This window comes from Neolamprologus multifasciatus, chromosome 2, assembly GCF_963576455.1.
Source record: "Neolamprologus multifasciatus chromosome 2, fNeoMul1.2, whole genome shotgun sequence".
NCBI lineage: Eukaryota > Metazoa > Chordata > Actinopteri > Cichliformes > Cichlidae > Neolamprologus > Neolamprologus multifasciatus.
In genome coordinates, this window is record NC_140440.1 from 2,574,509 (window position 1) to 2,600,294 (window position 25,786).

The following is a 25,786-nucleotide window of genomic DNA, read 5'->3' on the forward strand; positions in this document are numbered from 1 at the left end:
CGGCTCTGATCCCCATCTGCTGCGTGCGGGGCACACGCGCAAACTATTCCGTCTGTCCTTGTGCATGTGCGCGTGAGTGGAGATGATCGGGCTGACCGCGAGGCTGGGACGGTGGGGGGATTTGTCACAGCTGATTGGCAGCTTAAGCAGGTTACTGTGAGTGTGTGTGTGTGTATACAGGGGAGACTGTGGACTATTTATACACTTACATGTACTTTTACACACACTGTAACACACACTCTCTCACACACACACACACACACACACACACACACACACATACTGACACACACACACACACACACACATACTGACACACACACACACACACACATACTGACACACACACACACACACACATACTGACACACACACACATACTGACACACACACACATACTGACACACACACACACACACACACATACTGACACACACACACACACACATACTGTCACACACACACACACACACACACATACTGTAACACACACACACACACACACACATACTGTAACACACACACACACACACACACACACACACACACACAGCCTGGGGCAACCCTCACACACATCATAGTAAATATAATCCCACACATGTGTGTACTGGTGTGTGAGTGTCCATGCTGTGTGTATGACATGTTTACGTGTGTCTCCAGCTGGTAGACACACTCTACAGTCTTGAGCTGTGTTGTGAGCAGCCACACGTCTCTGGTGCTTCTGAGCGTGTGTGGCTGAACTGAGATTGAAACGTGCGAGCAGAACATGAACAAGTTTGCTCTGAAACAAAATGGAGTCGGAGCTTGGCGTGGAGCGGCGGGGACAGCGATGTGAACGTGTGTCCTGTGAGGCTGGGCTGCAGAGTCCTTGGAGATAAAGAGCAGACGAACCAATCGGGTGGTTGTTGCTATCCCTACGTGGGTCCTGTACAGAGTGATAAGGTGCTGGTGCTCTGAGGTGCATGAACGTGTTAATATTTACTGAGGTTATTGGAGCAGGCTGCTCTCTCTCTCTCAATGTGTGTGGATGGCTCTCGCCCCTGCCGGCTGCTCATTGTAATACTACTCTCTCCTCGTGACCGGAGTTACAGAACAGGCCCGCTGCAGTCATGTGAGCTGTAGTGGAGGAAGGGAGGGGGGTAGGGGGCGTCACCGTGACGTAGGCGAGTGCCAGCACCGCCTCCTCCCCTCCTCCACCTCCTCGTGCTTCTCTTCTTCTCTTTTCATACTCAAGCTTGTCATTTCCTTTTCCTGTCGCCTGTCTTAGACCTGCTCCCTGCCTGCTGCAGCCTCTGTGTCTGCTGTTTCACTAACTCTGACTGCTCCACAGCATTTCCCCAGTTTGCTTTGAGTTCTCGATGAGCAAAGCAGCAGACGGCTCAGTGTTTGAAAGGTCAGGGCTGATGCCGTCCTTCAGTGTTTCCTCCCAGCGAGCGGCGTGCGACAGGTCGCTCTCAGCTGGAGAAACGTTCACTGCAAAATGTGATTTTTGATCAAACTGAGTCAGCTGACGTGTGCTGGGAGAGAACAAGCTGCTTGTTGCAAGCAGCTTGTTCAGAGCTTAAATGAACTGTGGAAGCCTGGGCCAGCCAGCCAACCCCAATCACAGGGGCTGCGGGTGAGTCGGTGCTGAGCGCCATCAGGCTGCCGGCTGGATCAGGTGTGTAAAATGAGCAGCTGGCTGCAGCTGGACTCTGGGCAGGGCCGGCTCGAGGACACTCACCTTGTTTCACTGTAGCTGGTCAACGATTAGCTCGGCTTGGCGACTGTGCGTTTAGTGACCTTGCAGCCACAGTCGTGTGTCGACTGATGTCAGGAAACGGGGGGACACATAGGCAGACGTTCCCGTCTTCACTGCATGTGTCTTGAGGTCACGGGGCACTGAAGTGGCTGCACCTGTTTGTAGGCGTCGTAAAAAACGTTCTGTGCTCCTGAAATAAATCTTGAAGCATGCAGAAAAGTCTGAACGCGCTCAGTTTAGGGTTGGAGCAGACGTGCCCCACCAGCCTCACCGCTGTGTTTGCGCTGGGTGAGACGCTCCACTCAGACTCCAGATATTTGAAGCTCGAGGACGCTGAGCATCAGGACGTTCTCTCAGGTATCCACACCAACCAGCAGCACACTCGTGGCTGACCTGGTGCTGTGCAGGAAGCAGCTTAGACAGTCTCTCAGCTGAAGTTTGGACCATTCTTGGTGTGAAGGCTTTCAATTGTGTGGTTAGCATCATGAAAAGGATCAGTGGCTGCTCACAGCTGAGTTTAAAAAGGCCCCACACACACTCTGTGAAGCAGTCTGGGCCCAAAGCCACATGAGAGCTGTGATGAAGCTGAAAAATGCTCTGTGCTGTTTATCGTGTTCATTTCATGGAGATTTAGCCCATCGCCACCATGCCTCTGAGTGCGTGTGTGGCGTCAGTGCACAAATAGCTGCCAGGAGCAGTGATCGTGAGAACCAGAGCAGGTGTGTTCCTCCTGTGATGCTCAGCCTGCCCGACATAAACCACATCAGTCTGCAGGTGGACTCTGACAGAGGTGAGCTTTGAAGTTCCAAGGCAGCGATGGATGCAGGCATCACAGCCAGAAGCAGACAGGATCTACATCTCTGAAGGTTTTCTCCATTTCTCCTGGCCATTCTCCTTCTTTTATCTGTCTGTGGGAGTCGTGATGTGCAGTGCTGCAGTGCAGTGTGTACAGCTTGCAGCCCTGCAGTGACTCACCTGTCGCGCACACACACACACACACACACACACACACACACACAGTGGCAGTTTTAGATGCAACGTGTATCCAGAAGCAATGTGTGTGTCTACCATGCTGCTAATACACACTGCAGTAACTCGATGTGGCTATTGGAACACCTGCCAGACCGAGCTCAGGGCACAGGAAATCAGCGGTTAGTGGGCAGGTTCCGAGCCAATGAGAGCAGACCTGCTGATGGTGGTGTGGATCGTGTTTCCTGTTGTGTGTGTGTTGGGAATTTGGTTTCTTCCTCTCAAATCCCTCTGAGGTTCATCAGGAATCCGCCTTAGAGCCCGGCCACCTTCAACGACTGTGTGTGTGTGTGTGTGTGTGTGTGCGCGCGCTCTGCAGGTGAGCGGTCTCTCTGTAATGAATGATTCAGCGTCACAGATGAGATTTTGGTGATTTGTTTAATGCTGCGTTAGCCTCACCAGAGTGTTCAGGTGCTCTGATCCTCACGGTCATTCAGTGGTGTCACATATTCCTGCAGATAATCAGCACTGACCTCCAGATTCAGGCTGGGCGAGCGTACCTCTTCATAATGTGCCGTTTTGTGTTTACGCTCTGGAGTAGTTGAGGCAGCGTCACCTTTAGCCCAGTTTCCATAAACGGGGCTAGCAGAGGCTTACTGATCTCACAGCTGCTCAGAGCTTCTTCTTTAACCACTTGAGTCCGCTGTCTTCGTGCGCATCATTTTCCTCCTGAAGCTGTGGCTGAGAGCCGTTGGTCGTGCTGTGGGTTGTTTTGGTCACTTTGAGCTCTCCGGAGGATCTTGTAGTGGAATAAATGTGTCAGCAATCCTCTCTCACATGCACATGTTCAGCGTGTAAATCTGTTCATTGGGGCCAGGTTCCAGGTTGTTGCTTTAATGCAGATAATCTGCCTTACAGGCTGTGCCATAGCTCACACTTTTCTCAGCTCTTCTATTTTTCTGACTCCTTCAGAGCTTCAGCTCACATAACTCCATTTAAATCATCACAAGCCATCAAAACAGTAACCACGGCGCTGCAGCAGCAGCAAGCAGGGATGTCCTTTGGTACTGGAGCTTTGTTCTGACTTCTAGTTTGAACCAGTTTTGGCTTCACTCTGTCACTTCAGAGTCAGCTGATGATGATGCTGAGGGTAACTGTGAATGAGGCGAGCTGAATTATGGGCACACAGGACCCTGGTGTCATTATGAGGTTTGAGTGGGGCAGGTTTGCGGGTCTTTGGCTGTGAAGTTGTGTGCTTGTGGTGGCGGCGGGGGTCCTGCGGCGTGCAGAGAGGAAGAAGATGCTCCGCAGCTGTTCGTTGGTTCTGTGAGCCGTGTGCTGTGTGGTCCACAATCGGCTTGATGAGGATCTGATTGTGGTGCTGTGGTCCTTACTTAATGCCAGGAACAGGACGTTTCCTGTGGTAAAGTAAGGCGTGCATATGTCTTTCCTCGTAACATCAGAGGTTTTTTCCTAAATTTTCCGAGCGTGGATGCTTCCACATGAACGTCCTTATCTAACCTGTACAGGTGATTTGTATTCTTCCCAGGGACCCGGTGTCGGGATTGATAGTGTCAACACGAGTGTGAGGCTGGTTGTCTTTGTGCACCTGCTCCTGCTGTGGCTTTGTGTAGCAGGCTGATAGGAAGGTGAAGCACAGGGAATCCAGCCTCCAGCTCAGGGCTGCGGAGGGAAACATGGAGGCCCGGAGGTCGCAGAGCTCGCCGCCTGCCCTACTTCCTTCAACTTCTCTGTGTCGCTTACCTGATTTATCACGGCCGAGGCCTGTCTGTTTTTAAAATAAAGGCAGTTAGGTGACGAGCACAGTGTGAAGCCTGTCATCTGTACAGGAGGAAGCATGTGACACATTTAGGAAACAGATTCTGCTGCCGCGCCGAGTGGACCTTCATGCAGCGTGAGCACTACAGAGGCTTTGACGATGCTTGGGTTTGAGCTCAGACTTGTGGTGGGTGAGGCTCTGTCTGTGAAATGTGTCTGCTGCTGATCAGCGAGGCCTGGGCGCCTCTCTCTCTCTCTCTCGTTGTCACGCTGCCAATGTTTTGGCTGGGCTGACATCGACTCGGAGGTATGGAGCTGTAAAGATGTCTGCGATGGGAGGACACAAACATCAGCTGCACCCTGGTACCCGAGTGTCGCTCCATCCTGTAATCCAGCAGAATTACTGGCTGAGATTACAACTCATGCTACGTGAGTTAAGGATTACAAGGTGGTTTTAGGGGTGAAGGCTCGCGGTGCAGTCCTGAAACAGGTCTTCTCCTTAGTTCAAGCATCACCGCGCTCGTACTTTCACACACATGCACATGCGATTGTAGGACGAGGAGGCCTTGCGAGTGTCAGAGAAGAAGAGCAGAGGGCGAGCCGCTTTGTGCAATTAAAAAGTACGTCTCCGGGCTTCAAACGCTGCACTACCCCTGTATTCATACCTGAACCAACATGTCATCGGAAGCATGATCAGCGCTTCTTTAATTCTGAGCGTCTGGACCGAGTTAAAGCTGCACCTCCTCGCTGTCACTCGTGTCGTAGTGCTCGCAGTAATAACTTTTGGCACACCTGGACTAGCCTCGGCACATCTTTTCCCAGCCGGTGGCAGCTGCGCATGATAGGAAGTTTTAAGTATTCTGTGCTGAGGCATACCACAGGGCATGCCACAATCTCACCTGTACACACCTGTATTCATACCTGTGCGAAGCAGCCTGTCATACGTTCTCCTTGTAGCAGAGGACATTCAGGGCGCACAGCAGCGTTCAGCTCCGTCCAATCACACGTGTCTGCATCCAGTGCTCGCTCACTCCTCACCGTGAACCACGTTGTAGCACCGCCACCACCCAGCAGCTGCTCCACCTTACTGAACCTTCTCAGGGGATAAAAGTCACCTCACTGCTGCTAACAAGTACCTACAAAATACTGCAGTAGTTCTGCAGCGGCATAGTATGAATATAATACTATACTGCAGCACACAAAGTACAACTGATACAAGTTGTGGCAACAACTGAAACAAGTACTGGCAACAGTATAGTAAACAGCAAGAGCAAGAGTACTCCACTGAGTAGTAGAAGCTTTAGAAGCTGTTTTCTAGTAGTAGTAAATGGTAAATGGCCTGTATTTGTATAGCGCTTTACTAGTCACTAAGGAGTCACCCCAAAGCGCTTTACACAACCAGTCATCCACCCATTCACACACTAGTGATGGCAAGCTACATTATAGCCGCAGCCACCCTGGGGCGCACTGACAGAGGCGAGGCTGCCGGACACTGGCGCAACCGGGCCCTCTGACCACCACCAGTAGGCAACGGGTCCAAGCCGGGGCTCGAACCGGCAACCTTCCGATTACAAGGTGAACTCCCAACTCTTGAGCCACGATCGTAATATAAATACTTGTTTGATGTAGCTGTTGTCAAGTGTGAAGCACTGCTTTGTGTTGTTTTGGTCAGACACACAGCAGCAGGAGGCCGAGTACTTGTGTGCTTGTAGTAATTGTAAGCAGGAGGCTGATAGTACTGTGACTAGTAGTAGTATTTGTAGTAATAATCATCTGACTGATAAGCAGATTTGATGGTTTTATGAGCTAAGCACACACAGTTTATAGTATCAACAGAAGGACGGCTGGGCCCTCTATCGCCACGTAGGCTGTGTGTGTGTGACTACTCTCAAGGGCACTGGTGTAAATGAGAGAAAAGGTTAAAGGAAATTTCCATGCCATGGTGTAAACGAGCACGGAGAGAGAGCTCACACACAAACACACACACACACACACACACACACACGCTTGCATGGCATATAGCCGTAGTAACCATGTGCCAGGGGAAGGCGTGCTCAGGCTGGTGTGAACATGCACACTGTTTATCAGCTCAGTTACTGAGGAACTCAGGCCATCACAGTCAGCACACAGATATGGTTCAGTACACACACACACACACACACACTTTGGTGCCTTTTATCCAAGAAGGAAACAACAATTAAAAATAACTATAAAAGGACTAGGTTTTAAAGTAGAGTAATAGAGAGGAGTGTGTGCGCGTGTGTGTTATAAATAGGTTTGGTGCGACAGATGCGTGTCCTTGCTGTCACCTCACAGGACAGATATCGGCCTCATTCAGAGCCGTCAGCTCGACTTCCTGTGAGTACGACCTCGCAGATGCCGGCTAGCCGCCCGATGCAGGAACTCATCACCAAGTAGAAACGCGGTGCTCTGGCAGAGTCCAGATGTGATGCAACTGTGACGCAGTCTCACCATAGTGTGATGTAACATAATAGGTCATAAACACCCACTGCTTTCACTGAAGGGCTCAGGAGAGTGATGGAAACTTTAGACGTGTGTGTGTGTGTGTGTGTGTGTGTGTGTGTGTGTGTGTGTGTGTGTGTGTGTGTGTGTGTGTGTGTGTGTGTGTGAGTCATGTGTGTGGGTTGTAAGTAAGCAGGCTCTTACCTGCATGCGGCAAGGAGAGAGAGAGTAGGGTGAGGCCTTCAGTGTCACACATGCGTATACACACACACACACACACACAACGTTAGCCTGCATGTGTAACGTGTGAGCACATGCTCCCAGTAAAACAGGATTGTTTTCCACATGGAAACGTTCCAGTGTCTTCTCCTTCGTACTTCATGTTCTGCTCACATTTACACCCCAACATGCTCCCTCCTTTCCTAACTGACCTCCTCACCACTCCTCCCTCCCTGCCTCTCTCACTGACCCACTTCCTGAACGCTGCTCAGGCTTGCGTGACCGCAGAGCTCAGTGCTCCAGTGCTATGTTACACACACACACACACACACACACTGCAGTGAGGAGTGAGGAGCAGCTGACTCAGTAACAGCTGTCACTGATCGTGATTAAAATCAATAAAGTATCGGTAACACGTGTAAGTGATTTTGTTACATGTTTATATTGAGAGTTTGTGGTGACATCGTTACTGCTACAGTGTTACAGTTGGCACATACAAAGCAGCACCACGCCAACGCTGTCTGTACCTGAAACCTTTGTGAGTCTTGCACAATCAGGCGGGCGTGCTATTGGCACAAGCCTGGTTATTGGTATGAAGCAATGGAGTAATGGGCCGCATTCCTGTTTGTCCGAATATGTGTCGAAACACGCGTGAGCGAGCAGCTGTGCGTGTCTTCGTTTCCTGAGTTTACTCAGCTGGGTTTACCTGAGCCAGGCTATGATCAAGTGGTGATCAGGTGGTCAGAGTTTGAAGGCTGATTTTATTTTTGGATTTGTGCAGCCAGAAACTGAAACATGCACATTATTACTCCTGTGAGAACGCCGTTAGCCTCTTGATCTAAAAACACATAAATCAGTCACACTGGGCTAAATCTCATCCTCTTGTTTTGAATGAAATCATACATATATCACCATGGCAACCGTCGGAGTTGGACATAAAGCTGAGTGTGTGTGTGTGTGTGGTGATGGTGATCATTCGTCCTGATGCCAAATGGAGCGGGTCAGCCCATCGGGCTCTCAGTGGTGATTGGCTGGTGCACATAAATAAACGTGATCTGATTGGCTAACTCATAATTTGAAGTTTAGCAGAAACGAAACGAAGCATCATGCAACTTCACAGTGAACGCTCGTCCTGACACTGATCACCTGGACTTCTGGAGCGCAAGTGGAGCAGGGCAGGCCGGGGCCTCCTGGGTGGAGCTTTCATGCTGGTTTCCTGCTCGGCCGTGTTGGAGGGTTTTTGCTGAGGCTGAGGGGAAGAGTTTTTGAATGTTGGCTGGACATGTTCTCTGTGTGCTCATTGGAGGTTTATCTGCAGAGCACACCCGTCACTCCAATCGCTGCACATCTTTCACTCCTGTTTATCTCGCAGCAGCTTCTCTTCATATGAACACTTTTCTTTTCCTTCCTCGTGCTCCGCTGCCTTTCATTATTTCCTCTCTTTCCTGTATCCCACTTCCACACACACTCTCTTACCATGACACATACGTGTGTGTGTGTGTGTGTGATGGATGTTTAGTCAATCAAATGTGGGATTTAGCTTGACTATATGCGCTCAAAAGCACTTACATTTATTGCACGCTCTGTCTGCTCGTTACTGGGACACCAGAGCTGTAGGAAGGCCTGCTGCCGAGCAGGTCCCATATTTAATCATTTGACCTGGTTAGTCCACAGGCTCTGCAGCACTTCTGTTTAACAGGCATCGATGAGTGGGTGCTGGAGTACTGGTCTGGCCCAGTCTGGCTCTCTGCTGTTTTATACCGCGGTCAGAGCCGGCCTTCCTGCTCTCTTTGTGGCGTGTGTGTTTGGATGTTGTTATTCCCATATTGTGTGATAACGTAGCGCACCGCCTCCACCCTGTGTGTTTGTGTGTGTTCTGGTGCAATCAAAAAGCAGCGGCCGTGGTCCGGTTCTTTATTCAGTGTGTGAACTCCTCGGAAACCAGCGGAGAAAAGCCTTCTGGAGTTTTCTGTGCTTGCCCTGCTCGCTGGCGGTGTGCCTCCTCGATTGTAGCCACCAGCGCACCAGAACCTCCATCTGTACAGATTTTAGCTTTCTTGGAAACTGCCCTCGCCTTCATTTAAGGTCCCCTGCAGAAGTCCTTTCAAATCCAGGGTCTGTTTCTGCATGGCTGCCTGCACGTTAGTATGCAGAGCATACAGCAGCAGCATACAGAGCTCTGAGGTGATGTAATGCTCTCCTTGGCAGCCATGTTGGAGCCGGTGAAGTGCTGGATGTGTCCGACTGAGGTCAAGGAAGCACTGTTGGGGGGGTATGCAATGACTCCAGGTGGAACCTCAGTCGTTTCTCTGTTAAAAACTCTGTGATAGACTGCAGGGGGTCACAGTGTGGAGTGGGATGTTTAAACAGCCGCAGAGAAAAGTGCAGGTTTGCCGGATGATTCCGGATTCTGGGAGGTTAGCGACACGGCCCTGAAGTTCTCTCTGAACTCTGAGGTAACACAGCAACTCGCCAGCTGTCAATCAATCCCTGCATTAGTACTAGGAGTACTTACTGCAGTACTGCAGTAGGTACTCCTGCTGTGTATGATTGACTGGAGGCAGATCTGCTCCCGTACTCTGGTACAGAGACTGCAGGGATGACTAACGCTTGCATAAGAACATCCTACACACACTCACACACAAACACACACTCGCACATCAAACACCCACAAATGTGCAAATTTACAGAGTGACATGCCGCACAGCCACAGTCCATCCCACCGGGTGAAGTGTGTGTTTCCGCAGGTGACGGTGAGATTTATGTGTGTATGTGTATATAAAACAGAGGAATCAGGGTAGTGTAGTAATAGTGTGAGCTGGTGGCGTGAAGGTCGCTCTGACACTATGAACAACACACACACACACACAGAGGTAGCTCTGAAAGTGCTGCAGTAAATAAATTCACATTTCATATATAAAATATAATACTCTTCTGCAACACACACACGCTGGACGTGTGTGTGTGTGTGTGTGTGTGTGTGTGTGTGTGTGTGTGTGTGTGTGTGTGTGTGTGTGTGTGTGTGTGTGTGTGTGTGTGTGTGTGTGTGCGTGCGTGCGTGCGTGCGTGCGTGCGTGCGTGCGTGCGTGCGTGCGTGCGTGCGTGCGTGTGTGAAGGCCAGGTGACGGGTGTCTGCAGACACTCTGACAGTCTGTTTTCCACAGTGTCTGTTTGAGCCGTCGTGAATAATTTTCCCGAATATGAACAACGCAATCTCTGTTTGTTGCACAAGCAGCTCCTTAGTGATGTCAGTAACCATGACATCAGCCTTTGGTTTGTGACGTCTCCTTTTGCAGCTTTGATTTCAGCTTTTTGGACCCATGATGTTTCTTTATTAAGAGACCACATTTGAATGAGAGTTATCAGATAACACGAACACAGTCTTTAGGTCAGGTGAAGCCTGGCATGACAGCTAGCAGCTACAGCTGCCTGCATCGCCATCCGCCTGTCAGTCAAAGAGGCCATGCCCCTAATACTTGAAATGCATACAGCCGTTATAAATAGGGAAATTATCTATACAGGCTAAAACCCTCTGTGTCCGGCTGTAAACATGTTTATTTTAACGTGGTAGTCTGTGGGACTGACTCACTGCTGCCTCTGCTGGACACCCGAGAAACTGCAGTTGTTGGTGCTCCTGGTTTAGAAGGTTGTTGAAGAAAAGTATTATATTTAAATATGAATTAAATTCTGCAGTGAAAAGAAAAAATCAAATGATCATTTTAAGGTCTCGGTGTGTGCTGCTGTTGTGCATCCTGCTGGGATTATTAAAGCTTCATATTTATTCTCTCCTACTTTAATTGAATCTTTAGTTTACCTGCCGAAGGATTAAAAATACTTGTTTCATAACAGCAGAACCGACAGAGGAGATGTGACAGGAACAGATGCAGAAAAAAATGATCTCTGTGTGTGTGTGTGTGTGTGTGTCAGACACAGAAAGGAAGCAGATCTTTTGATGGGACAGCTGGGAAGTTCAAAGCTCTGCAGCTTTACGCCTGATGATGAGCACACACACACACGTACACACTAACACACTTTCTGCTTTCTGTGCTTGGTACAGCTGCAGTGACACACACCCACCCATGCACACACACACACACTTGTTGGGTCAGCCTCATAGAAGCAGGTTCACCTCTGCGGAGCCGAATTTAGAGATAAACCAGGTCAAAGGTCACAGAAAGTCTGTCTTTGGTTCTCTCTTTCTTTTCTACCTTATATGGCTCTGCTGCTGCTGCTGTTGCTGTTGCATGAGACTCTCCGTCACGTGCACTGTGCAGCACACACACACACACACACACACACACACAGGTCACAAACCAGCTTCTCTCACACACTCTGATTCTCGTTCATAACGAAAGCTACAGATGGAGGGAAGCTGTAGTGTTAGTATGGACACTGACTGATGTGCCCTTTAACAGCGTTATACCTGCACCAGTGGCTGATGGGTCCATGGTTAGGGTTAGTCAGGAACAAGGTCAAAGGTCGAAGCCCTGTACCTTATGTGTGTGTGTGTGTGTGTGTGTGTGTGTGTGTGTGTGCTGAGTCAACATTAAAGCAGCACTACGTTAATGCCTAGCTCTGTTTTTATTTTTCCTCTCTTTGCATTTCACCGTGCACGTGATGCTACATGTACACGCTCCTGACAGTGACGGATGGAGCTCGCTGCAGAGCCACATCTGCTGCACACACACACACACACACACACACACACACAGCCTATTTATAGCTGAGCTCTTGCATGTGTGTGATTGTCTCTCTGTTCTATTTCAGTGTGGGAGCACTTGGCATGCACAAAAGACGTGCCTGAAAAGCGGTGGTTGTTTTTGTGCTTGCGAGGTCACTGTTTGACCTACGTGCGTGTGTGTGCAAGAGTGATCTTATGAAACCCGATCAAAGGTGAAAAAGGTAAAGCAGTAGCACCAGACAAATGTTCTTTCACTTTTGTGTTGCACAGCAGCATCACCGTTACACAGTGATTGTGTGAGCTGGAGGCAGAGCCAGAGGCTGTGATTGGCTGCTGTGTAAATCCAGTCTGAATTTTCTGAAGTCAGAGTGTTTTAGTGTGGACGCAGTGAGCGCTGACCGTCATACATGTGTTCATGTTGTTGCTGATCTCTGAGTGGAAGCTTGTTCCTGGCTGCTTGGTGCAGATGAGCTCTTGAAGGAGAATATGCCAGCAGCTCAACGGGCTTCAGCTCCGCAGTGGAAAGTAGAATTAAGCATTCATGAAGGTACAGTGGGTTAGGGTTAAGTGGACTGGCAGTCTGTAACCCCACGACTGCTCAGCATGAGAAGGACACGCAGAGCTGCTGCATCATCCACATCAGTGATTGTAAACACAGCTCCTCCATCACTCTTCACTTACAGTATAGGGTTGTCTGTGGGCGGAGCAATCTTCTTTTAATTAACTGTAATCACCTGCTCATGGACTCACAAACTTTTAAAGCTGCGTGGTCATGCAAGATGGCTTGGAGCCCCTCCCACCAGGTGAGGCGTATACACCTGCTGCTCAGACGTATGTGAGGGTGTAGAACACAAGTAAAGATTACACAGAAACAGGTTTGAGCACCAGTCAGCTGAGTTCTCCCAACGCCACTCAGAAAAGGAGGCCGAGCTTTTTGAGAGCATAGAATTTGAGAGTTTGGGGTGAGAGAAGTCATTGGACATATTATGATAAAAAGATTTTATTACCATTACTTTTTTGTGGGTGGCTGTAGCTCAGGACTTCGAGGAGTCCAATTAGAAGGTCGCTAGTTTGATCCCTGACTGCTCCAGTCTGAGAGATACTGGACCGTGATCCGAGTGTGAATGTTGGAAAGCACATCTGTGAGGGTCTGTGTTTGGGTCTGTGTTGGTCTGTGTTGGTCTGTGTTTGAGTCTGGCTGTAGTAACAGGGACTGTGTGGCTCTTTCTAATACTGTGTAGCGCTGTCTCAGTCTGGTCTGTGATTGGCTGATGTGTAAACTGAAAACTGAAGTAAAACGTTTTAAAACCAGCTGTCAGGACAGGTGAGGTCATGAGCTGCTTTGCTGTCGATGGCGGTGTATAAATAAAAGACGGGCACAGAGAGCCTTCAGCTGACTCCAGGCCCTCTGACATGCTCAGTGAAGTCTGCTACACCTGCGGGTGGTGCAGGGGAAGGCTGCTGTATTTATAGCTGCACTGTTTCCATGCTAAGCTCTTACATGTTTTACTGCATAGCAGCACACGCTGCATCCACTGACAGCGCGTCCTTCAGGCAAAGAGCTCACTGACCTTCATGACTGCTGCATATCAGCAAATATGGACAGCTGAGGGGTGGGGGTTACTCTGGGGAAAGGGCACCACAGCTGAAACGAGTGGGGAGAGGAGCGGGAGCATGTAAGGCCACAGGAGAGGAAAGGAAGGTTAGAAGGAGAGAGACAGAGAGAAAGAGGAACTCTGCTTTTAATTCTGTAGAGAGCAGTGAAGGTCTGCCTCAGTGCACACACACACACACAGTAGTTTTTTGTTCCTCTTCATCACTTCGGCCGCTTCCTTGGAGACAATTCACAGATTTGAAAGCGAGGGGAGATAATTAATAGTGTTTATGCGTGTGTGTTTGTGTGTGTGTGGCGACCAACTCTGCAACACTGACCGTCTCCAAGGAGACGCAGAAGGCGAGAGAAGCAGCCAATATGGCGTAGTAAACCCAATAAGTGTCCCCCTCTCTCTCTGTGTGTGTGTGTGTGTGTGTGTGTGTGTGTGTACCTGTACCTGCTCGTTTGTTGCCTAGCAGCTCTGTGTTTGACCCAGGTGCGTCTAATTCATCCTTCCTCCCTTCTTTGGTTCCTTCCCTGCTCACAGCTCATGTTGATGTTACCTTTGCTTCTCCAGTTTTCCTTTCCACCTCTGATTATCTGCTGTTCTTCTCTTTTTTTCATCCGTCATTCTGTTGGCACCCTTTTTACTTACCTTTCCTTCTTCCTGTCCTTGCTTCCCTCTGTCCTCGACTGTATATGGACAGAGTGAGCACGATGGTGTTACAGGCCGAGAGTGACCCCATCCTCCCATCCTTCCTCTTCCACTTCAGGGGGTGGTTTGGTTGGAGCCTTTGTGAACCGTCATTGGCAGAGAGGGGGGGGCACCTGGACAGGTTGCAGGTCTGTCACAAGGTTAACACATAGAGACACGATTCACACGGACTCCCACAGCCAATTAGAAGTCTCCATTTGGCCTAACGAGCATGTGTTTGGACTGTGTGAGGAGGCCGGTGGGTTTGAAATCAGGACCTCTTTCCTGTGAGGCGACAGTGCCAGCCTCTGCACCACCATGCCGCCACCTTTCGTTCAGCTCGGCTTCACACATGAACTCAGTGATTCTCGGGTGGAGGCTGCTGCGGCACATGGCTGCCCCTCCCTTAGCCTGCTTCAGCTGGATGTTTCTTCCTGTTAAAAGGGAGTTTTTCCTTTCCAATGCCGCCAATTGCCTGGTGATATGATTATTAAGACTGCTGGGTCTGGGTCTAACCCTAACCCCTACAGTATGAAGAGGCTCGAGCCTGCAAGTGCTGAATAAATACACCTAGACAGGTGAGAATAATTAGCAGAACGCAACGATCGAGGATTGTTTCCTTTATATTTGTTGTGATGTGCCGGGACAAACGGTGTGTTCCCAGCCATCTGATTTGAGGCCGTGGTTTCAGACTTTACGGATTTCCTTTGAGCTTCACCTAAAGACGATTCCTTCCTGCTCTTTATGAAGCGTTCCAGACATTTTTCCCTCTTGGATCTTTGTGTGTTTTTGGTTAAACAAAAGCACAAAAGGCTCCAGACTCACAACAGCGCACATTAGCTTTGCTGCCTCCAGGTAACCGGCCTGTTTTATCCTGAGAAATACAGCAAATTACTCATCAAACAGCCGACTTCTGCTTTAGCTGTCACTGTGTGTGTGTGTGTGTGGGGGGGAGTTGAAGGTTTGTGTTGGCGGCCGGCCAGCGGTGGGAATTACAGGTTATTTGTCAGAATAATGTTGTTGGCTGACTGCAGGAGTGTGTGAAGCCCCGTGGCTTTGGATCGTATATTTGGAGCTTTGGTAATTATGAGTGTGAGTGTGTGTGTTTACATGACAGTGGCAGAAAGATGGACGTGCATGATGAATGTTGTCAGCTCCGGGTTTGCAACAGATCGTCTGCCCCTGAAAGGTGAAAGGTCATCACTATGAAGCTCAGCGGACTGACCCTGTGTGTGTGTGTGTGTGTGTGTGTGCGTGTGCGCGCTCTTGAACATTACGTTACCACACACTTAGAGTCCCCCCCTCCACACACACACACACACACACACACACACACACCCTTCTTTGGTGTTAAAGCTGCAAATCTCTCACCTCACCCAAACAAGGTCTGGTCTGGGTGTAATCCTGTCGTACTGACGGGTAGATGCATTCTGGGATATCGGTAAAGGACAGGGCCTGCACAGAGGTGATAGCTGCAGATCGCTCCCATTTGCTCAGTTTGGTCGTATTTGTTAAATCAGATGTGGAAGCCAGGCTGAGTTTAAACCTGATCTCAGTGGGTCATATGATGAGTGCGGAAGATCTTGTGGTGTTTGTGAGGCAGACTGAGAAAGAGAACTGGAATCCTTACATCTACTGGCTTCACTGGTCTGTAACCCAAGATATAAATTACCCAGACTCTAAGGAGGTTTGAGCGCTGACACTGCAGCTGCGACGCTCTAAGAATTAGGGCTGCACAATTAATCGTTAGAAAATCGCGATCTCAATTCATACTTTTGTGTGATCTCATTTCCAAATGACAACGATTTTAAGAAAAAAGAAAAAAAGATGACGATTGTACGGCATTTTGATCGGGGACATAATCTGCATGAAAACAAGCGCTCACTCTTCCTGCTCAGCAAATTACAAGGGCGGAGCCTTAAACCACGTGATACAGAAGCCAGCTGGCAGAGAAAAAACTACGGAGAGCACGTGAGCGATGACGAAGCTGTAAGGCCAAGAAAGTGACAGGAGAAAATCCGTCCCGGTCAGCCACCCAAATATCAATAACGGGAACCTTATACAGCGCTTCCCCATACCCGTCGAACTCCCGCAGGCACAAAGAAATTACGGAGACTATCACTTATCACCTGGCTAAAGATATGGCTCCATCAACACTGTTCAAAACGAGGGATTTAGGAAAATGATCAACACCCTAGACAAACGCTACACAGCGCCGTCCCGCAACTATTTTTCTATTGTTGCACTACCTGCTCTATACACGCAGTGTTGAGCAACGGTGGAGACGGAATTACAAGCAGTACAACATTTTGCGGCCACGACAAAATGTGAGACATTTATTGTTTTTATGTTTATTTATTGTTTTTATGTTCAGTCTCAACTGTTACGAAGTTGATGTGCAGTTAATAAGTGCAATAAATATTTATATTGGAAAAGAAAATCATGAAAGAATCGTGATCTCAATTCTAAGCAAAAAAATCATGATTCTCATTTTATGCAAAATCGTGCAGCCCTACTAAGAATACAACGACACCAGTGAGGGAACTGGTGTCGAACACCGTCTTAATGATGCAGCGTGATTACTCTGGATTTCCTCTCTTGTGTAGTGCAAGTTGGTCCTGATTGGTCGGTGGCACCACATTTACAACATTTAAAGTCTGAATCCACCAAACAGAGTCAGTGATATTCAGGTCCAGCTTCTGCCGGCCAATCACGCGGCTTGCTGAGAGCAATGTTGCTGGGAAAAGTCACTGATTTGTTGTTGCCTTGTGAGCAGATGGCTCGGCCGTCTGTCTCCAAGTTAGCAGGATACAGATGAGATGAGTCAGCTAACGCACGCACGCACACACACACACACACACACAAACACACACTCTCTGTGGGGACTGTAGTGTCTTTTTCCTGATAGAAAATCAAAGTGTTTTTGACTGAAAGTTTAATGTTTTCTGAGTGCCGAGTCAAAACCAATCAGAGCGTGCTTGCTCGCTGTGCTCACTGTGCTGCTGCTCTGACAGCATCGTGTGTGTTACGGGGCGATGAGGATGGATCTGGAGGATGTGTGAGGAATGAAGAGCTGAATCAAACACTGAAGACAGCCAATCAGAGCAGAGACAGGCGTTCCATGTGACCTGCAGCAGTGTGGGTCAGTGATCAGACTCAAATTATTCTCTTTACAGTTCGGGTTGTTTTCCATCTTCTGGCTGAGCTGCCTCAGTAGCGACCCACAGGAAATCTTTCCTCTGTGTGAGGTCACATGACACCATGTGATGGTCGGACTGCAGAACAGTGTTAGCTGCAGGCTATTAGCCATTTTTTTGCATTGCACTAGTGACCCTGAGCCGAAGCCTCCTGATTCTTCACTGCTTCAGGTGTTTCACGTAAAACAGCTCTGAGGTATTTGTGTGTATTTAATCATGATGCTGCTTGGCCATCAGCTGAAATAACACACACACACAGCTCTGCAGTGAGAGTCTGACATGTTTACTTCCGGGACTTTGTAGCCATTGGTTGCAAGTTTATTACAACTTTACATAATTCCATAATTGGCCGAGTGTGACTGGGCTGGCTCGTCGTTGCCCTCTATGCCGTAATATGGATGCACGTAAAGAGGTGTGCAGGGAGGAAGGGGTCAGGTGAGCTTCAGTAGGGATCAGGTCACATGGTACATGGATGAGGTCACTGTCAACCTGTGTTTCTGTTTCTCCACATAGGGTTCCTGATTGGAGGAATCAGCTGGCTGATGGCTGAAGCTTTCCGTGATGCGTGCAAATATAACATGCTTATTCTATGTGCGTGAAACCTGTTGGATCATCTTTACAGTGTGAGAAGCACACTGCAGAATCAGCAGCTGTGCAGCTTAGCATGTGTCACATCTGCACTGTTTTGAAATGGTGTGTGTGTGTGTTCGGCTGGAAGGCCTTTTGTTTTGCTCAGGGCATGTCCACTGCTGGGATCGAACCTGCGACCTTTCTGTTAGACGTGGAGTGGGCTCAGAGGCAGTGGGAGGCGAGTGGAGCAGCCCCAGGCCTTTTCCTGTCTGTGTGTTTTTATTTACTGTCTAGTATGTGCCGCTCTTTGGCACAGCTGTTTCTCACTGTGCCTTTTTTAACCCCACAACACCAGCGCCCCAACACACACACACAAACACACACACCAACAGTCCAGGATAAAGGTCAGAGTGCCCCCCCCCCGGTCCAAGCTGCTAGAGTTACAAAACAAATTGTGGGGTGGCCTGGTGAGGAGGGGTGGAGGATACAGTGACAGCCCCAAACTTCACACATGCCCACAATTCACACAAACAGACACACACCAAGGATAAAGTGACACTGGAACATTGAACTTTGAACCTTTTCTCCCAAGAGCTGCTCACCTCCTCCCTTTCTTCCTTCAGTTTTATGTCTGTAGGTGTCTATGGGTGCGTGGGTGTCTATGGGAGTGCGTGGGTGTCTGTGATGGAGAAGGAATGAGGCTCTGCTGATGTTTGGAGGTCTGCCTGCGTCTCTCTCACTGCATTAGAGCTGCTCCCTGAGGAGAGAGGGGAGAGATGGATGACGAGCGTGGCTACAAAAATAACTTCCATATTTAGACTCGGAGAGGAGAGATCAGGAGCGGCGTGGGTTTCAGGGCTGCTCGGAGAGCTGAGGCATCCTCGGGAAAGCTGCTGGTCCTGATCCGTCTGTAGTTTCAGGGATGTCAGTGGTATGAGAGCCTGCGAATCGGTCCTCTGTGGAACTGATGTCTGCACGTGAGCTCTGATAATTGATGCTCGTGGCTGGTTTGTGACGATGCCACTTTTTCCTCTTGGCTGCACTCTGACCTTTCAGCCACATGCCCCGATCCTCCTAAGAAGGTTTAAAAATCTTAGATGAAGTATTCAAATCATCGTCTTTTACAGCGTGTCTGTCTGCCACCTAACGTGTTTATGGGTGACCCACAGCTCTGTGGGTTTTACTGTGTTCACGGTGAAACTCGGGGGTCGCTGGGTGATTAAGCTTTCTTTAATGTGAGCGGATCGTTGGGTCTCAGGAGCAGGTGCGTCAACACATATTAGACACAAACCGGCGTCATTAGTCAGCGTCTGGAACGCGTTGAGAGTGGTAAAGGTGACTAGTGGCCGCGGTCTTGGAAAGAAGCTGATTGATTATTTGTTGTTGATCGATGGGATGTATTTGGCTCGTGGCCAGCTGTCAGTCTCTGTTTGAGTCAGAGTGAAATGTACAGAAAGGTACTCCATCATATCTTAATTCTGCCGTCGCATTGTGATTCAGCCTGGGTAAAAAGGTCCCATTGTTGCATTCAGGTGCTTTCAGGAAAGCAGGAAAAAAGATTCATCAGCTGTTTCCTCCATGTTCCCATCTTCTCCGCCTCAGTTGCCCTTCTCGCACCATTAAGGAGTCGTGACTCTGTGGATGCAGGGAGGCATCGACTGAGAGGGAGGGCCAGGGGTGTGTCGTGATGCTCGGCTTCACCTTTCTGCTCTGCTACAGTGAGACAAGGTGGAGGCGATGGAGGAGTGGGGATCTGTGGGTGGTTGAGGAGAAGTGAAAGAGCACAGAAACAGAGTGAGGGGAAAGGATTACGGAAAGAGAGAGGATGCGCACACACACATACACGCACACACGCAAACAGAAGGAGGAATTTAAAAGCTTGAATTTGCTTCGACCCCTTGATGAGCTGGCTGCACTCACACCTGTGTGTGTGTGTGTGTGTGTGTGTGTGTGTGTGTGTGTGTGTGTGTGTGTGTGTGTGTGTGTGTGTGTGTGTGTGATTGAAGGGGAGGCAGAGGTGTTGTCTGTATGATCAGTGCTTGTGTGCGATGATGTTTCTGATGCTCCTGAAGCTTTCACTGCTGTCTGTCCTCCTGCAGATCACACACTCAAACACACACAATTCCTACGAGTCTCAGAACGACCTTGAGAAAGCAGCCGTGTGTGTGTGCATGTGTGTGTGCGTATGTGAGAGATGTCCAGCAGTGATAAGATTTTTCTATTAGTTACACACGACACGTTCCATTAGAAGAGAAGTGAGAGTGCCCTGCAGACGAACTCTGGATCACTGATGAGTGTGTGTGTGTGTGTGCGTGCGTGCGTGCTCAGTAGGTGTTGTTAACTGACCAAGAACTGATGCAGCTCCACACTGTAACCTGCAGCCTGCAGAAACACACACACACACACACAGATTTGTTTACGTTTGTACGAGTGCAAACAGGATGTGATTAGGCGTGTAATTAGCTTTGAGTGTTCACGGTTTCATGAGGTTTACACGTCTGAGCTGTGCTACAGACACACACAACAGACACACACGACAGACACACACTACACACTACAGACGGGTGCAGGTTGAATTTGGTTCTGGAAGTTTCCCGGATCTGTTTTGGACTCAGATGCATGTGCTGTTGCCACTCCTGTTATTGACCGTGCCAGGAAGTGAAGGCTGATCGATTGGCTGTTGTGATTGATTGACAAGCAGATAAAGAAGTCCAGAGTGCGTGGATGTCACGGTAGCAGAGGGCAGCAGGGCCTGCAAGCCTCCAGCTCGTTACTTCACCTTCTCCGCCCTCAGCCCGCTCCGTGAGCTCACCACCTTCCTGTCTGTGGTGTTTTAGGGTCAGGGAAGTGATGCCTTACACCTCTGTGAGTTTGAGTCCACCTGTAGGGGCTTTGTGTGCAATCAGGTGGTTCCACACGCTGAGCCATTATCTAATTTGACTCTTGATGATTGATTAAAGCCCACCGCTGCCGCTGCTGCTGCGACTCGCCATATCGCATTGCGAGGCGAAAGGATCGTATTTCCTCCCGGCGTCCTTGCTCTGTTTGTCTGACGTGTTCCTGAGCCTCAGCGGTTCTTTAGTCATAATAAGCTGAAGGCGTGTGCCCTGCTGCGGCGTGCTGCAGTTTTGCTGACGGCATGGTTATGAAGCAGGAAGGACGGCAGCGAGGCTGAGGAGGTGCAGACTCCGTTTGGTCCGGAGGCTGAAAATGAGATCTTTAAGTTTAGATTTGAAATAAGTTTGTGAACAAGTTTGACCAGTCGGGGTTAACATATAGTTGGCCTCGATTAATGAAATCTGATTGGCTGACGGGTCAAAAAGGCGTGACGGTGAGTTTAAATGAAAGTGAAGTAATCTGATTGGCTGACCTGTCACAGTTGAATTAAGGTCAGGGGGAACTGCTGCAGTTTCAGAATGAGCAGGTGTGGCGCCATGCAGGCGTCTCAGATTTGGTGAAAACGGTTTCCATGCATTGGTCAAACGTGAGGCGAGGCTCCTGCTGCGCTCCTGCTTCTGTCTTGGAGAACCTGCCGCCGTCCTTCGGATGGTTTAGGCTGTCTGAGTCTTCCTCATTTAATCCCAGATCGACTCAATGATGTCAGGGCACTGTGGCGACCTCACCATCTGCTGCAGGACTCCTTCCTGTCACTGATGGTCAGGAAACCTCTGACCATCAGATTCCCACAGAATCCACCTGTTGGCGATGAAGCCTTCATCCTTCTTTGTTAGTTTCATCCTCCTTTACACACACACACGCACTCATTATCCCCTGCCCTGCTGACCTGTCCTCGTTGATGAGGTTCTCTCTGATTTTCTCAATCCTGTTAAGAGATTACAAACTGTGTCTGACTGAAAATATAGATTAACAGGGTGGAGGTGGGTGGAGCTGGGGGGGCTGTGATAAATGTGGATTACTGGAGGGTGGTTGGTTGCACATTAGTGGGATCAGTGTGAGCGATGTGAGGTTGAAGTTCACAGGAATAATTTGGGGCAGTAATAAAATTCAGAACGTGTCACAGGATGAGAAGGAGGAGCAGAAAGGCATGATGGGTACTCCTGCTCCTTTAACAAGCACCTCAGTGCAAAAACAAGCATGTGGACTGCATGAAGTAAGAGGAGGAGGAGGGGTGGAGGCAATGCTGTAGGAGCACAGGGAGGTGGATGAGCTTGGGTTGGGTGTGTACGTATGGCTGGGATCAGCTCCGCTAATGGCTAGCACAGCTTTGAGGAGCCTGTCAGATCCTCTGATCCCTGAAGACCTCACAGACATGATGGAAGCAGGTGCAGGTACAGCTTCACAGGTGAGAGGTTAAATAACGAGCTGTAGGAAACCAGGTGAGAGCAGACCGGGGCGGGCTCAGAAACAGGGCAGGTAAAATATACAGCTGCTGCTGTGTATATTTCACAGTAAAAGCCTGAGGTATAAGATTAAATAAAGTAATTTGATCTGGAAAACTGAATTCCAGTTTTCATCTTGAAAACTGGAATTCAGAATTTTAGCGATGAGCGATGTAGTGATGTAAGCAGAGGTGTGACATCAGAACGTGGATGGTCGGCAGTGTTCTGCCGGCGAGGGTTTCCTGTGATGAGATAAAAACAAGAAGAACGATCCCAGATTCAAGAATAACAGGATGGAGTATTAATATGTGTCAGAACTGGGACACGCACATCCACACAGGTCCCATCAGAGGCACCTGACAGACCTTTACCTCAGTTTTTACTCTAAACAGTAAGTCGGGCCACAGAAGAGTGTTCATCGATCAGCCTGCGTGTGTTTGAAGCCGACCTTCGTGCAGCAGTGCCATGGAGCCTTCGCTGCCTCTAAGAGAGGAGGCGAGTTGGGCTGATGGATGGAGAGCAGCTGAAGGGCGAGCTGCAGCGCTCCGGAATGAGATACTGGGATGGCCGGACACCTGAGACTGGAAGTGCGTAGACACTGAGGGATAAAGCGTGCTCAGTGGCACTTCAATCAGCACAGGTCTCTGAAAGGGAAACTGTGGAGGATACAGAGGACACTCGGTCTAAGCTTAACTTCATGTTTCTTTAATTTATCACGATGAGGCCTTCCTCTCCATGTTTAGCTGTGCCAGCGGTCTGTTGGAGCGTCTCTGTGTGTTCAACTGGAAGTGGAGCCAGTTCAGTTCAGTGTGGCCGACTCTCCTCTTTCATCACCGCGGGTGTTCTTCCTCGTTCTCTTTCTCTCTGCTCTGTTCTCACTTTTGAGGCGCCGCCTGAATGAACTGAGCTGGCTCGGCCTCCATGCTATCTCAGCTGCCACCAACACTCTTATACCTGAGCTTTAAATCGGCCCTCCCCCTCAGATCCCATTACCCAGCAGCCCTGCAGAGCCAACTCAGCGGCTCTGCCTCCATCCGCCAGCCGCTCGCCTTCGTTTTCCTCGCTCCATCACTGTTCTGCACCTCGCTGTCACTCCACACTGTCTGAATGTTCACACTTTGGGTCCAGATGTTCTCTACTGTTGCAGGGCTTTGATTTTCTGTTTATGGGTGTAATTAAAAAACACCTCCCCCCCCCACCCCCCTGTCTCAGACTTGTACCCATCAGCCCCAAGTATAGTCGGATTTAGCCTTTACTGCTAATCTGAAGTCTTACTGGATCTGCCTACATCCCAGGAAGCCCAGTCAATAAGTCCAGCGACTCCCAGGCTGTGTCTCACAGATGGCTCTTGAGCTCAGGTGGATATAATTTACCTGAGGGCAGGACGGGACAACAGGAAGAGTGTTAGCACAGCTCCGGCCTGTCGAGTCTGGTAAAGACTGGTCAGCTTAACGTGCGTATTTCCATCCTGGCATCATTAGCCTCTTATACTCAGGCTAGATTTAGCCCCACGCCTCTGCTGCTCTTCCTGCCTGAGAGGTGGAGGAGTCGTGAAGGCGGGGTGGGGTGTGGGGGCTGGATAAAGCCAGATTAGGTTTCAGAGTGACAGAGGTTGGCTGGAGGTGAGATCAGTGTAACGGATCTGCCAGCAGGAAGAAAGAGAGACAGGTAGACGGGCCGGATTCCACGACGCACGTAACCCAAAGAAACCCGGACTCTGTTTGTTAACCCTTGCGAGTCCGAGCCACGACGGACGGATGAACCCGAACCCTGCATACGGACAATGTTTGTCGCATTGTCAAGCTGGACAGGAAGTCTCTGACATGCGGCTCATTCAGCGAGCAGAAGAGACGCTCACAGAAATATTCCCATAAAAACCAAAAACAGAAGTTTTGTTTCTCAACATTGAAACTGAAATGAATCAAAATGTTCTGATTGGCTGACTCGTGCCTGGGCTTCTGGTTTTAGACTCAAAGAGGGGGATGAAATGAGGATTTGGAACGAAGGGGAGGAGAAGAAGAAAGAAACAGAATCTAGAAGCGTACTTTTGGCTATGTCAAAACAGAACAGCCTGAGGTCGAGCACTTCCCCACGTCGTGCCCTTGACCACAATGTGTCTGGTCCTCACTTCATCTCTGCTAAGGTTGCTCACATTTGAAGCTTGTGGCAGTAACGAGGGAGGGCGGAGCTTCACAGACGGACCAGAGACATAAAAGTATGACAGTTTCATGAACGCTGAGTGGAACTGAGTGTAATTCGTCAGAGCGGATTCAGGAGTTTGTGGTGCCGAGCCTGCACAAACAATCTTAGAGCCACAGCTAACAATAGTTAGACGTGAGGTGGTGAGATGCTCACTCAGCTCAGCAGAAGGCTGTTATCAGTAGTGGTGCAACGGATCACGGTTGATCCGTAATCTGAACCGATCCCACTCCACGGTTCGGCACGCACGTGATCCGAAGATTCGAAAAAGAAGAAAAAAAAGTATGCGTATGGTGGTCAGTCTGTCAAGCGGTAGTTATGGTCAGCGCTAGCGGTCCAAGTGGAGGAGCAGAGGACTTTGCGGCATTTAAGCAGCCCTTTGCTGTCCAATCCGACCAGGCTAAAGCTATTACAAAAGCTACTGGGGTGTTTAGCTGCAGACGTGAGGCCGTACTCCGTTGTGCAAAACAAGGGGTTAAACTATGATGAACGTGCTTGAGCCACGCTATGATATCCAGTTGCATGTCCACTTCCGTGACAAGATCGTTCCAAGCATGTATAAGCAGGAAAAGTTTAAAGTTACGGCTGAACTGTCCCAGGCATCTTCTGTTGCCCTAACTACAAATGGGTGGACCTCCTGGGCAACGGAAAGCCACGTGACTGTGACCGCTCATTATATCACAGCAGTAGATACAAAGCCCTGTACTGCCCTATAGATTAGATTAGATTAGGTGAAACTTTATTAATCCCATGGGTTCCTCTGGGAAATTCAGTTTCCAGTAGCACAGCACTGACAGAAGTTGCAGAATGTGAGCAGAAATATACCACATATACACATATATAAATACAGAGTATACAAAAGGGATAAATAGAATAAATAGGAATAAGAATACAAGGGAACGGCACATTTCAAGTATTGTGAATCTATTACACCGTTGGATGTTAAGAAAAACTATTGCACAGGGAAAAGGCACTACAGCTTACTTGTCCCCCCCTCTTTTGTCCCCCCGTTTCCCCTCCCTCTCCCATCCAGCGAGGAGTTAAACAGTTTGATAGCGTGTGGGACACGTAGAAAAACATATTTAGTATACACATCCAGTAATGCACATACTATTATATATTGTACATATATTTATTAGTCTCAGATTTAACCATTCTTATATTTTGCTTGTTTTACGTTATTGTATTTTTGCATAACTCTGCTGCTTGTGAAGCTCGCACACAAGAATTTCACTCACATGTACTGTACCAGTGTACCTGCACATGTGATGTGACAATAAAAGTGATTTGGATTTGGACAAAGGAGTTTTTAAGTCTGCTCGTCCTTGACTTTGGGAGAA

General features: G+C 49.1%; 1 protein-coding gene across 12 annotated transcripts in view; it reads left to right on the top strand.

Moving 5' to 3' along the window:
- ppargc1b (peroxisome proliferator-activated receptor gamma, coactivator 1 beta) overlaps window positions 1–25,786 on the top strand; it is a 52,974-nt gene that overhangs the window by 751 nt on the left and 26,437 nt on the right. The window contains exons 1-2 of one of the 12 annotated variants that reach the window (XM_085175308.1): window positions 443–20,403; window positions 20,478–22,210. The exons of 2 other annotated variants lie outside the window; for them this stretch is intronic. In XM_085175308.1, coding sequence (XP_085031434.1) covers window positions 22,118–22,210 — 93 coding nt within the window. In that variant the 5' untranslated portion in view covers window positions 443–20,403; window positions 20,478–22,117. Of the gene's footprint in view, window positions 1–442; window positions 24,391–25,786 lie in introns of those variants that run through there. 9 more of the 12 variants (XM_085175271.1, XM_085175280.1, XM_085175285.1 and 6 more) reach the window with 9 other exon arrangements.